The sequence below is a fragment of the Lagenorhynchus albirostris genome, chromosome 5 (genome assembly GCF_949774975.1).
Source record: "Lagenorhynchus albirostris chromosome 5, mLagAlb1.1, whole genome shotgun sequence".
Classification (NCBI taxonomy): domain Eukaryota; kingdom Metazoa; phylum Chordata; class Mammalia; order Artiodactyla; family Delphinidae; genus Lagenorhynchus; species Lagenorhynchus albirostris.
Window position 1 is genome coordinate 86,751,814 of NC_083099.1, and position 13,226 is coordinate 86,765,039.

General features: G+C 34.3%; 1 protein-coding gene across 1 annotated transcript in view; it reads left to right on the plus strand.

The window, feature by feature from the left end:
• ATG3 (autophagy related 3) overlaps positions 1 to 13,226 on the plus strand; it is a 28,553-nt gene that overhangs the window by 808 nt on the left and 14,519 nt on the right. The window contains exons 2-5 of the mRNA XM_060150616.1: positions 2,462 to 2,503; positions 6,107 to 6,156; positions 10,062 to 10,132; positions 11,487 to 11,594. Coding sequence (XP_060006599.1) covers positions 2,462 to 2,503; positions 6,107 to 6,156; positions 10,062 to 10,132; positions 11,487 to 11,594 — 271 coding nt within the window. The remainder of the gene's footprint in view (positions 1 to 2,461; positions 2,504 to 6,106; positions 6,157 to 10,061; positions 10,133 to 11,486; positions 11,595 to 13,226) is intronic.

The window sequence follows — 13,226 nt, forward strand, 5'->3', positions numbered from 1 at the left end:
TTCAGTGGAACAAGGTGAAATTTGCAACATTATTTCTTTCAGTACCGTTGAACCCAGTTTACAGGCAAAACCCCCTTTCCCAAGTTTTAAAATAGCTGAAACTAGTTCATCTTGGACGTCAGTGATAATACGGAGCAGCTTGACCCTTCTAGATACATATTTGTTTTTTACATTGGCAATAACAGCATTTTTAAACTAAAAATTGTGACACATTAGCTATTACAGCAGTGACTGACTTTCTTATTTTCAAAGATAAATTAATAGAATTGCATTCGAGTTTTTCTTTTATAACCCTTTATGGTAAGTTTTTTGTTATTGTATCTTTATTTTTCCTTTCTGAAAAGCGAGCAATGATAGTAAATGAATAGCGATTTCTTGCTTAAGTGTTTTTTTTCTTTAAGCTTTTATTAAAATTTTACAAATCTTAGTGTAGGATGAAATATCCATGGAAATGGTTGTTCCTCTCTATTCAAGAAGTTACTCTGGTGTTCTAAAAGATTTACTTTGCTCCCTTTCCATGACAAAGCGAAATATTAGTCCTGCAGTTTTTAAATACTTATTTCTAAGAATGGTTTTAAAATGATGTCTTGTTGGGCCAAGTTAAAAAAAAAAGTTTATAAATGAGAACTCCAACACTTGCTACGCTTACATTTGTTTACTGTGAAACCCATCATAATTAAGATTGTTCAGTCAACTTTGAAAATTTTTTTTTGACATTTGAATCGAATGATTCTTTTGCATATTATGTCATCTTATCAGAAACGTCTAATTTACTAGGCATACAGCATTTAAATAATACATAATTATTAAGACTTTTTAGTTTCAGGGAGAGAGGAGCAAGAGAAAAAAACCTCCCACATAAAATATAAAACTGCTATTTTGAACTTATAGGATTATGTATTGAGAAAGCATTCTACTTGTTCACCAAACTGAAAGGATGTGTTAGCTTGTTTATGTATTTTTAGTAATAAGGAAAGCAGAATTAATGACCCTTGCCTTGATCTTCCCTGTGCAAACTGTTGGTTTACAGAGTGAATTCTTGTAGTTTCCTACTAGACATGGGAAGGCAAGGAGAAAAAGCTAAATCCCTGGGAAATAGATGATGATTTATCCCAACGAGTAAAAATTAAGAAAAATCATGGTTTGGAAGGCACATGTACAGTAAAAGCCAGAGTCCTTACAATGAACTTCAAGCCTATACTTGTTTGGTAGAGGGTCCTTTCTCACCTACTACTGGATTTTAAGCAAAAGCCCTTGTTCACTTTTGCTTAAAAGCCAGTCTGACCTTCTGTGTTATCCATCAAGCACTCTCTTGCCTTGGGTTTTGCATTTGCTCTTCCCTCTGCCTGAAATGCTCTTCCTCCAGACAGCCTTGTGGCTGGTTCCTTTCCTTAAGGTATCTACTCTATAGTCACCCATCAGTGTAGTCTTTTTTCTCTTACCATCCTAGTTTAAATAACCATCTCTCTCCCTCCACCCCTGACCAGTTTCCTCTCTGCCCCATTTTTCTTTTTGATATTGATGACCATTTGGTTTTTCTCCCTGAACTAGAGTTTAAACTTCTTATGAGGACAAGGAGGGGTATGGTCTATTTTATTCACTCTATGTCCCTATTACCTTAAATAGTGCTTGGCATATAGTAGTTATTTGGTATGTTTTGAATCAGTAATGTTCATAAGTGAATCTTCATTTTTGTAGATTTCTACCACAAAACCTTATGTATAACTTAAACTTTAGAAAAATTTGGTAAGTTGCATCCTTGCTTTAGAGGAGAAAATATTGTATAATATCTTGGTGGAGATGAGAATAATGGGAAAGTATTAAGTGATTTAGGACTTCTAGATTTGGTTTCTAATATTACTCAAGTGAGACATTGGCTGAATTGTAATATGTTTAAACATCTTTAAGACGTTTTTCTGTTCTGTAAAATAATGATATTTCGTCATTTCACAAAATTATTTTGAGGTTTAATGTTTGTATAAATCTTTTTTTTTTTTTTTTTTTTTTTTTTGGCGGTACGCGGGCCTCTCACTGCTGTGGCCTCTCCCGTGCGGAGCACAGGCTCTGGACGCACAGGCTCAGCAGCCATGGCTCACGGGCCCAGCAGCTCCACGGCATGTGGGATCTTCCTGGACCTGGACCCGGGCACAAACTCGTGCCCCCTGCATCAGCAGGCGGACTCTTAACCACTGCGCCACCAGGGAAGCCCCTGTATAAATCTTTGAATGTTTTTCCAAAGAGCTTTGCTCTAATATAGCACTTATCACATTATATTGTGATTATTTTCATGTCAGTTTCCTGTTATACTTACATATTCCTTGAGGTCAGGTACCAGTGACAGATTGTTTTTTTGCACATGCTCCATTACCTAGATGGGTACCAAGCACATAGTTGCCCACAAACATTTTTCAGTTGAAAGTGAGAGAGAGTGTAATACTGTTATTCTTTTTACTTTCTATAGGAATCAAAGTTTAAGGAAACAGGTGTTATCACCCCAGAAGAGGTGAGTATTGAAGATATCAGTATAAAGCTGTTATTTTCTACAATTACATAAAACTGGGTGGCTTTTGTGTTTTATAAGAGAACATCTTGAAATTTAATCTTGATTTGAGTAAAATTAGATCCTGTTGACTATATTAGCAATTTTGTAATTGTAATTACAATAATAGCAGTTTCTGTTTCCCATAAAAGAAAATGTAACTTCCCTCTCGGTTTGCCATTTCTCATATTTTTCTGTAATTTCTTTTTATTTAGAAATGAGGGTGGGAGAGGAAATGGAAAAGATTCCTATAGTGACTTATCCTTCACTAATATTTGTATTATATTGAGCTGTGCAGTGGGCTCTGGCGTTTGTTGTCTTGCTTCTTTCTACCCCAAACATGAGTTTTTATGGCTTTCCATTTGGAAACTTTGTCTCAATGCTTGGATATTAAGTTTTCTATCAGTATTTAGCTTAAATATTTTATTGTTACATATTTAACATTGATTTTTTTTTCCCACCATTCTTTCACTTTTTCTACTAACCAGACAATGATGAATCTGCTTAATGCTGAAACAAATGGCTCTTTTATAGGCCAGTTGTGTTTTATATACTTTTAATACAGAATTATGTTTTGAGGAATCATTTTACTTGTTCACTAAATCTATATAATAAAAGTATTGTCTTTCCTTTAGGTAGTTTATTTTGTTGTCTTTAGAGAAATACATTCTGGTCTAAAAATCCTTTTGGACTCCAGTTTTATGAATAGTTATGGTTACAGCAGACTTATTTTTTAGTCTTAATGAATGGTAAATAATTTATTTAAGCTTCACCTTTAACTCTCATTAAAAGTACCAGTCATTGGGAATGGAACTTTATTGAAATGAGGCATGTTGTATGATCTGGTTGTAAATTCCAAGACCTCAAGCCAGGGAATTAACTGATCTTTTAGTTTTCACTTGTGATGGAATCTCTTCAGTCCCAAATCCTTGTAAGTTCAAAGGATGGTGTGCTTAACTGAAAATTTTATCTAAAATTTTATCTAAAATTGTCTTCATGTTTAGTGAAGACACAGAATAGTATGGATAAAACCTAGAAGACCTGCCTTCTAGACCCATTTCTCTAATTTCTCCTATTCTGACTTAGGCAAATCAATTAATCTAGGCACAGGCCTCATGTTTCCTCATCTTTAAAATGAGGGATTTTGACTCGACATTTTCTAAAGAACCCAGTCTGCCTTAGGCATCATGAGTTTAATACCTTGAATGCCAAATAAAACTAAATTTTGAGCTTAATCATTAATGTTCTTGAAACTCAGTATCTAAAATAAAGAGCAGAGATGAAAGTGTGCTGTTTTTCTTGTACTCTTCGACTTTATCTCCTCTATGTGAAAATGGCTAATTGGTAAATAGATAGTTGGATTTAGAGATACAAGTCTGTGGTCATTGAATAGAATTAAGCAAACCATTTTAAAACAGCTACTAATCCTACAATGAATAACTCTTACACTTAGTTGTATCATGAAGTGATTTATGAATTTCCTCATTTTTAAACAAATGCAAGGCAAAAACTAGCTCAGCTGGGTACCAACCACATAATGCTGAATTGAGATAGAGTGCAATTATGGGATTTAATTAGATTAGAATGAGTCTAGAGGAAGAAAACCAGAAGACAAAATGCTTTGGATCTGTACTGAGTTGATCTGTTCATTTGTTTTCTCTAACTGTTTCTGGGCTTCTGGCTGTCAGCCTCTAACTACCTTTTTGTTTTCATTGAGAGGTGTGGAAGTATTGTGTTTAAAAATAAGGACAGGCATTATCTAATATAGTACTGTCTGACTAAAAATACTTTAATGTACAACATGTGTATGACTTGAGTAAATAGAGTACTAGTAATAGAGGATAGCTTGAAGAATAAAGTTGTTCATCAGAATGTTAATATTGATTCTACCTTGTTAAAGTTATTCAGTCTTATCCAATATTTAATCACTAAGAGAAAGCCACTGTAAGCAGTATTGAGAATTTAGAAACTTGAATCTTTCTTTTGAACATAGGAAGCATGTAATAATAATAATGGCCACTGCTAATGAGAGCAGATATACACATGTACTAAATATCATTAGTAGCATAGCAATTCTATGTTCTTTTATATTTTTCCTTATCTTCTAGTGTTTTTGTTATTTTTTCGATGGATGCCAGCAGAGGTGCTGGGGAATAAAATATTAGAGTCTTGTGATCTCAAGGCAGTATCATTAAAGAATTTTTAAGTTTTTAATTCTTTGTTTTGCTTGCACTTTGTTAAAATAATACTTTTTTGGTGATGATGAATTAGTTCCCAATAGCCGTAGAGTTATGCAGCATCTGGTTGCAAAGACCCAAAATGCTTAAAACCTGGGGGAGAGGGTATTGATTTCATTTGGGTTTTTGTCTTTACCTAATCCCTTTAAGTAGTAAAGAAATTATTCAAATAAAAGAACAGAAACATTTTGTAAAGTTACTGTTGGGAGTATGCTGCTAAATCTTATCTTGTTAATCTATCTTCTTAAAAGAAGTTACTGTCAGAACTCTTATTTTATAGAGTTTTATTCTCTCAAAGCAGAATATCATACATAGACATACTTTTCTCAGAAAGACATTAGAAGGTTAAAGATAATATAATTTTTTGCTGTATAATAAACCCATGAACAATACATGATTTTAAGTTAGAGCTGTTGTGAAATAGTAATTGGGGACGTATGTGTGCATATAGCTTGAGTTGGGACACTGCAGTTGTGTTTAACAGACTTTCATTTTCTGCTCTCAAGAATAAGCAGGACTTCTGTCTTACGATAAGATCAGTCCATGCTCATGTATAATGGAAATTCTCAGAAGATTAAACTCTTTATTCCTGAGTCTGTTTTTCATTTCTGAAGAAAAACAAAAATTTGTACAACGTTCAGCCTGCCCAGAAAGTCCAAGATGTGTTAGAGGATTCAGTTTTTTAATTGTCTTGGTGTTTTCTGATTCAATCCAAAAGCTTCTAACTTTTTCCCCATTGTTTGGCAGTACATTTCTCACTTTTATTAATGATTCCTTTAATATTGTGAAAAAGCTTTCAAAATAAGATGTTACTTAATTTTTTTTTAAATGAGGGAGAAAAACTGTGTGCACTGTGATGTAATAAACTATTCTTACATCATAGACCTGTAGTTATTTAGTAATTTTTTCAAAGATCTTCATTGACTTTCAACCATTAGCAAGAATCGCTCTACATTTCATTCATCCATATAGTGGTGTTTGGCATTTTAAAATCCTGTTGTGTTACCCTTATTCATTTCATGGTACTGTATGCTTTTGGCATTATCTAAATCCAGTGATTACAATTGAATAAAATAATTAACAGCACTCAATATTTTTTCTTCCAAAATTAATATACATTTTCATGGATGTTAAAAATTTTGTAGTTTTAATAAATATTCAAAAATAAATCTTTAGGCTGGTAGAGCAAGTTGGTGCTGTTTGCATTTTAATTGATTATTTTGAATCAAGTTTATACAGGATGATCCCTTTGGTATTTTGCCACCTTATATTCAATGATGTTCAATTTTTCTTTTTTCCTTTTTTCATATTTCTTCTAAATCTTCAATAGTTTGTAGCAGCTGGAGATCACTTAGTCCACCACTGTCCAACATGGCAATGGTAAGTACTCTTGAGTGAGGAATAGAAAGTTTATAAAAGGTGTGACTTCATAATTTTGGCAGTTTACAAAATAGATTAGTGCATGAAAATTAGAATGACCTGTTTAACCCTCCTCTAGTAGATTTTTCTATTAAATAGTGCTCCAGTGTTGCTAAAGTAAAATAAATGAAGAAAAACTGAGCATTATGCCTGTTTTGTTTTGCTCTGTTAGCACAAAAGATGGAGATTTATGAGATAAATGCCTTACTTCCTTTACCAGTATTCTGTTTCTTTATAGTGTCTAAGTCTGTTCTTGTGGTGGGTCTTTAAAAAATAATTTTCAAAAGTTTAATAACTTTGATTAGCTTTTTTTTTCTGTTCATAAGAGTAATATTTAACATCTTTATTGGAGTATAATTGCTTTACAATGTTGTGTTAGTTTCTGCTGTGTAACAGAGTGAATCAGCTGTATGTATACATATATCCCCATATCCCCTCCCTCTTGCATCTCCATCCCACCCTCCCTATCCCACCCCTCTAGGTGGTCACGAAGCACCGAGCTGATCTCCCTGTGCTACACAGCTGCTTCCCACTGGCTATCTATTTTACATTTGGTAGTGTATATATGTCAGTGCTACTCTCTCACTTTGTCCCAGCTTACCCTTCCCCCTCCCCATTTCCTCAAGTCCATTCTCTACATCTGCATCTTTATTCCTGTCCTGTCCGTGGGTTCATGAGGACCTTTTTTTTTTTTTTTTAGATTCCATATATATGTGTTAGCATATGGTATTTGTTTTTCTCTTTCTGACTGACTTCACTCTGTGTGACAGACTCTAGGTCCATCCACCTCACTACAAATAGCTCAATTTCATTTCCTTTTATGGCTGAGTAATATTCCATTGTATATATGTGCCACATCTTCTTTATCCATTCATCCGATGATGGACACTTAGATTGTTTCCATCTCCGGGCTATTGTAAATAGAGCTGCAGTGAACATTGTGATACATGACTCTTTTTGAATTATGGTTTTCTCAGGATATATGTCCAGTAGTGGGATTGCTGGGTCATATGGTAGTTGTATTTTTAGTTTTTTAAGGAACCTGATTAGCTTATTTTTCAAATTCAAATGTATTGAATTTTTTTTTTTTTTTGTGGTACGTGGGCCTCTCACTGTTGTGGCCTCTCCCGTTGCGGAGCACAGGCTCTGGACGCACAGGCTCAGTGGCCATGGCTCATGGGCCTAGCTGCTCCGTGGCATGTGGGACCTTCCTGGACCGGGGCACGAACCTGTGTCCCCTGCATCGGCAGGCGGACTCTCAACCACTGCGCCACCAGTGAAGCCCTGAATTTTTTTATGACATTAATAACTGCAGAATTTTGCAGAATCTTACGGTTCTTTACCATAAGACCTTCTTTAAGGTTCAAAAGTTTCTCCCCTTTTTAGGAATGAGCTCAAAAGTTGAGAGATTCATGATACCAAATAAGGTCTTAATTGGAAATCTACTTGTAACAGACTTTTCAAATTTTTATTTTCCTCATTAACTTTTCTTTTAATTATAAAGTAATTTAAGCAACTAGCAGTTCTTGTAATGTGTTTTTTAAATATCTGAATAATAACAGAATGTTTTAAAACAACTTCAGTTTCATTACTTTGAATACTTACGATAAAAGCATCTGGCAGTAGCTGCAAAATTGATCCCAATACTGGCAGACTATTTTAATTAGGCTAGAATTGTTTGGAATTATCATCTTGTTTGTATATGAGTGGTTCAACTTGCTACATCCTTTTTTTTCCCTCAGTGACACTTTTTCAATTGTAGTTGAAAGGTAGAGTTTTGATTTGGGAGCAGGGGTTCTAGAATTAACAAGATTCTAATTGATAATGTTTTCCTTAATATCTAAAGAGCTTAAATAATTAAACTATTTAAAATCACAGTTAGAATTCTCTTTCATCTGTGGCCTCTTCTATTACCCTTAATTTTTTTTTTTTAACAAGTCCTTGCCCCTCTGTGAGTTTCATGATTCTGTCTGTCCCCTGTTTGGGGACCGTGGGCCTTTTGGGATCTGTAAAATAATAAAGTGGGTTCCTGGACTGTTTTCAATATTTCAAAAAGTCAAAGAGAAACTGCATTTGTGTCACCGAGCTTTTGGCCAATGCCCAACCTACCCTTAATTTTTATGCTTAACACGTATCCAGAATAGTTCTTACTGCTTTTGATCAATTGCTCTTTATCTTGTAGAACATTGTTTTTTATGTAACAAGGAAGGCCGAAATGTCAGGTTCATTTATTTTTATGTCCTTGTCTTTCCTATGTGTATTTCTGTTCCATATTTTAAATTATGTTCATATTATAGAAGCTTTCTGATTTTAGACTTTTTTCCTCCCTAAATTGTTAAAACTATATTTAGCTATGTTGTGGTCTACAATATATATGTATATTTCAAGTCATATAGATATATAAAATTTAAGGTAATAGTCATTCTATGGAAAAAGAATTAAAGGATTTTCTTCAATACACGTGTGATAGATATACATTTTCTTTATTCAGATTTCTTTGTTGAAGCCCTTAGTTGTCTAGTTAGTTTAGTTGTATAATCTATAGTATTGTTATAGGGGTTGGTATATATAGACAGGATCTTCTTTTAGCAGGTAGTAGTTTATAGTTCCATTTCATAAATTGTGATGGTTTAAATAATTTTATTGTAACTTAGAACTCAATTATATCACACTCCAATGTCTATACTTCGGCTAAATTGTTGGGGCCAAAGGAGCAATTCATTTTAAATCAGTGCTAGAAACAGACCATTTCTATGCTATATGTTCATGTTTACAGGTGCCATCGTGACTGTATTATATCATCTTCCCACAGAACTTCAGGCATTACCATGATGTTGTTGAATTTGACACTTGGAAATGGTCTAAAGATACTAGAAGCCTGCCAGATGGTTTTAGGACATTTCCTGGCTTTATCTTATGCTCAGATCTATGGTTTGAAGTTTAGACTGAAGCTTAAGACGGCAGCAGAACTCAAAATTTATGCTCATTTATGTTTTTGACAGATACCACATGCCACTCTAGCTCTGACCAATTCCCCTAGGTGACCCACGGAAGAATCTTTGAACAAATTTCTTAGTGAGATATTCCACAGTAGCCCCCCAAAATCAAATAGCTGGCTCTGACCCACAGAGGGAGCAGTGTTCAAGAGCAGGAGCCCTAGAGTCACTTGGCTCCATCCTGGCTCCTCTACCTTCTGGTTTTGTGACTGTGGGCAACCCGACTTCTTTAAGCTTTTTTTACTTATAAAATGGGAATATAAATATTACTCAGTATTTAGATATCTGCGGATTATATAAAAATACTGCATGTTAGAGTTCTAGGTCCTATACTTAATATGCACTCAATAAAAGGATTTTTTGTTTGTTACAACCATTATTCTCAACATTATCATCTTGTGATTCAAAGCATCTTTTATCTCTTAGTTCCAATTTTAATACAGTGGTAGGAATGTGGATCTTGTGAACCACCTACTTTGTTATGTAATGTCATGGAGCTATTTTTCTGCCTCTTCTTGGTCTTCAGATGAGCAGTACTTTAAGATTAAAAATCTGAATGAGATTATATTTGGTTAGAGGCAAACACAATAGTTGCATAATATAGTTCTGTATTATTCTACCTTTTTGTCTAATATTTAATCCAAATTCTTTTGGTCTGTCTGCATCTCTTGGTACATTTCACTTACAATAAATATTGCTGTGCTCTTCATTGCCGTGACGTATGTCACTTATGGCATCCTTCCCAAACCAATCCTAAAATAATTTCCTCAGGAGTGTGGATTGTGTAGTGTTGAGATTAACATGTGATACCTTCTGTCTTTGTCTTTTAAAATATTTTTTGTATTTTGGTGCTTTTCACTCTTTTTAAAGGGCTACAGGAGAGGAATTGAAAGTGAAGGCTTACCTACCATCAGGCAAACAATTTTTGGTCACCAAAAATGGTAAGAATTATGTTGTATGTATTAGTTAATTTTGCGCAAAGAGTTAACATTTTTTAAAAAACCTTAGCACTTGCTGATCTTAATTCATGCTTAAAGCGGTACTTGCAGCTTCCCTCATACAGAAATTTGGAAATTTAATGAAACTCTGGATTTTCTATGGGTAGAATATTTTTTCCATACTTGATTTTATCTCCTTCCTTTTTGTTATTTCTTTTTGCCAAAAAGTCTAGTTTTAAGATATGAAGGAAAAGAGCTTTAAGCAAAATGGACTTTTTTCTCATTGAGCTTTTTAAGCAGACTTCATAATCATAATCTTTTTAGCTATTTTAATCATCTTTAGACTTAAATTTTTCATGGAAAGTATAACTTATACTATCTTTGATATCTAAAATCTCAAAGCTAGAGGTTTTATTGTCCGTTGTGTCATTGAAAGATTGCCTATAGGCACAAAAATGTTTCTGAAACAGGTATTTATGAAGTTAATGAAGTTATTTATGAAGCTAATTTGAAAACAACATCAAAACGTTGTTACAGTCCCTATCTAATCACATAACAATACATTGATTTCTATTCTAATTTGCTCATTATAGGAAAGGGAAAACATGTACAAAACATCAGTTTTTTATTTCCTACAGTATATGTTTTGATAGGATTGGTCATTTATATCTTGCTTGTTTTAAAAAAAAATCAGGAGATTAATAGCATTTTGTTGACCCCATGTCGTAATGTTGTTACCTTATAATTTTTCAATTTTAGGCTTATATGAATTATAATACCTGTTATTCGATACATTTGCTATATGAAAAACTTGGCACCAATTTGTATAAGAGAGTAAAGTTTAGCAGGTTAGTGAACTTTAAACTGGTTTATCCATTATGAATAGCTGGAGCTTAAATATGAATTATGAAATACATGTTGAAAGTTATTTTAGGATTGCAAACCAGAGGTCACCTCTACCGCCTCCGAGTGTGACAGGTGGTGCCTTCATGTCCTGAGAGTAAAGCTGTTAAAATAGTATATTATTCATTAGCCTGAGGTTGAACGATGTCATCTCTGACTTCAGCTTTGTTGATCTTCACAGATCATCAGGGTAGAGAATATATAGAACACTCCCAGTAGAGCCTTTGTATTTGTCTTCTAACAAAGCTATTTAGGGAAAGATAAGTGTGGTCAAATAATTTTGTGGGTTGAATGTAACTCTTAAATTAAGTACTCCTATTAGAAGTAAAATATAATATTTACCTAATATTTTGGTGGCAGAAATATATTTTATGGAATAAAGTTTCTCTTTTTTTAATGGATTTATAGGAAGCAGATTATGTCCTAGTAACTGTTTTTGCCATTTTTTTTACAGTGCCATGCTACAAGCGGTGCAAACAGATGGAATATTCAGATGAATTGGAAGCTATCATTGAAGAAGATGATGGTGATGGGGGATGGGTAGATACTTATCATAATACAGGTAAGAGGAGATTAGAATGGCATGTATTTAGTTTAAATTGTTTTAAACTCCTTTACAGTCTTTTATAACAGCCTTCATTTTTAAAAAAAGGCTACATAAAGGCATATTATGACTTAGTTTTAATAAAGAAAATACGTTCTGAGTTTAAATCTAGGATAGTAAAAACAAGTTTTCTCCCTCTAACTCCTAGAGAATAGGAGGTATATCAAATGTAGTGGTAGAGCAGGGTTTCCCAGTCTTAGTACTATAAACATTTTGGGCAGGATAGTTCTTTGTCATAGCATTTTCTGTGCATTGCAGAATGTTTAGCAGTATCTCTGGGCTCTACCCACTAGATGCCTGTCACATCCTCCCAGTTATGACAACCAGAAAAGCCTCTAGACATTGCCAGATATTCTGCGAGGGGCAAAATTGCTACTCTCAGTTGATACTCACTGCAGTAGTCAGAGGGCTAAATAATCTGCACAGGAAAAAGTACCTCATTAAGTCTGTTTCTCCTCTTCTCTGAGTAAAGGATACTGCCATCATTTCCTTATGATGATATAGAAACAGATTTAGGAATTGAGCTCCTTGATTTGAAGCTCTTTTGTTCCTTAGTGAGTTGAATGTTGTCATGTCAAGGCCTAGAGAAAATAGATTGAACAACTTCTTCAAATAATTTCAAAAATCATCCTCTCTTCTCCACTGAGTAGTGCTGTTGGACATTTTTTTTTCTTTTTTCCCCTGGATCTTTCCAGAATCTTTTAGCTGCTCTGCTTTAGTCTTCACATGACTGGGAAATATGAGTAACACATCTGTAGGAAATTACCTGTTGACTGAATAGAGCCATTGGTTATAGCACTGTATTTCTGATATCAAGTTAGTGAGTTTCTCACTAACTTGTCTAGTTGTATTTTATTCCATAACCCCTACCCCAAAATCCAGGTGCATATTTACAGAGGCATTCATCACAGAGATAAGCAGGTGCCAGAATGATTGGATTGACAGAAATCTATTACAGAAATTCTACAACTAAAGAAATGTTTGCCATGTTGACAGAAGACAAGTAGCATCATTTTCTTACATAGAAAGCAACATAGTATTATACTTCATTTGATGTGGTGTACATAAATTCTAAGTAATGTTTATGAGAGATACCCTTAGAATTTTAGGTTTAAACTATATTCTGATTGGCTTAAAGCAGTGCTTCCAGCTGACTCATGAGGCTAGGTGCCTGGTTCTTTATTTACCTCAGTTCCCTTTGCTTCATTACTGCTTTTCTTCTCTCGGGTTTCTTTTATTTCTGTTAGCCCTTGTGTTAGTCATGATTCTCCAGAGAAACCATGGATATAAATACAGACAGGTTTGTTTTGAGGAATTGGCATATGTGATTGTGGAAGCTAACAGTTCTGAAATGTACAGGTCAGGCCGGCCAGCAGCCTGAAGACTCAGGGAATAGTTGATTGCTGCAGCTGGAGTCTAAGGGCAGTCTGGAGGCAGAATTAGTTCTTCTTCTTGAGCACTCAGTCTTTTTCTCTTAAGGCCTTCGACTGATTGAATGAGGCTCACCCACATCATGGAGGGTAATCTGCTTTACTCGAAGTATACTGATTTAAATGTTAAGCACATCTAAAAAATACCTTCACAGCAACA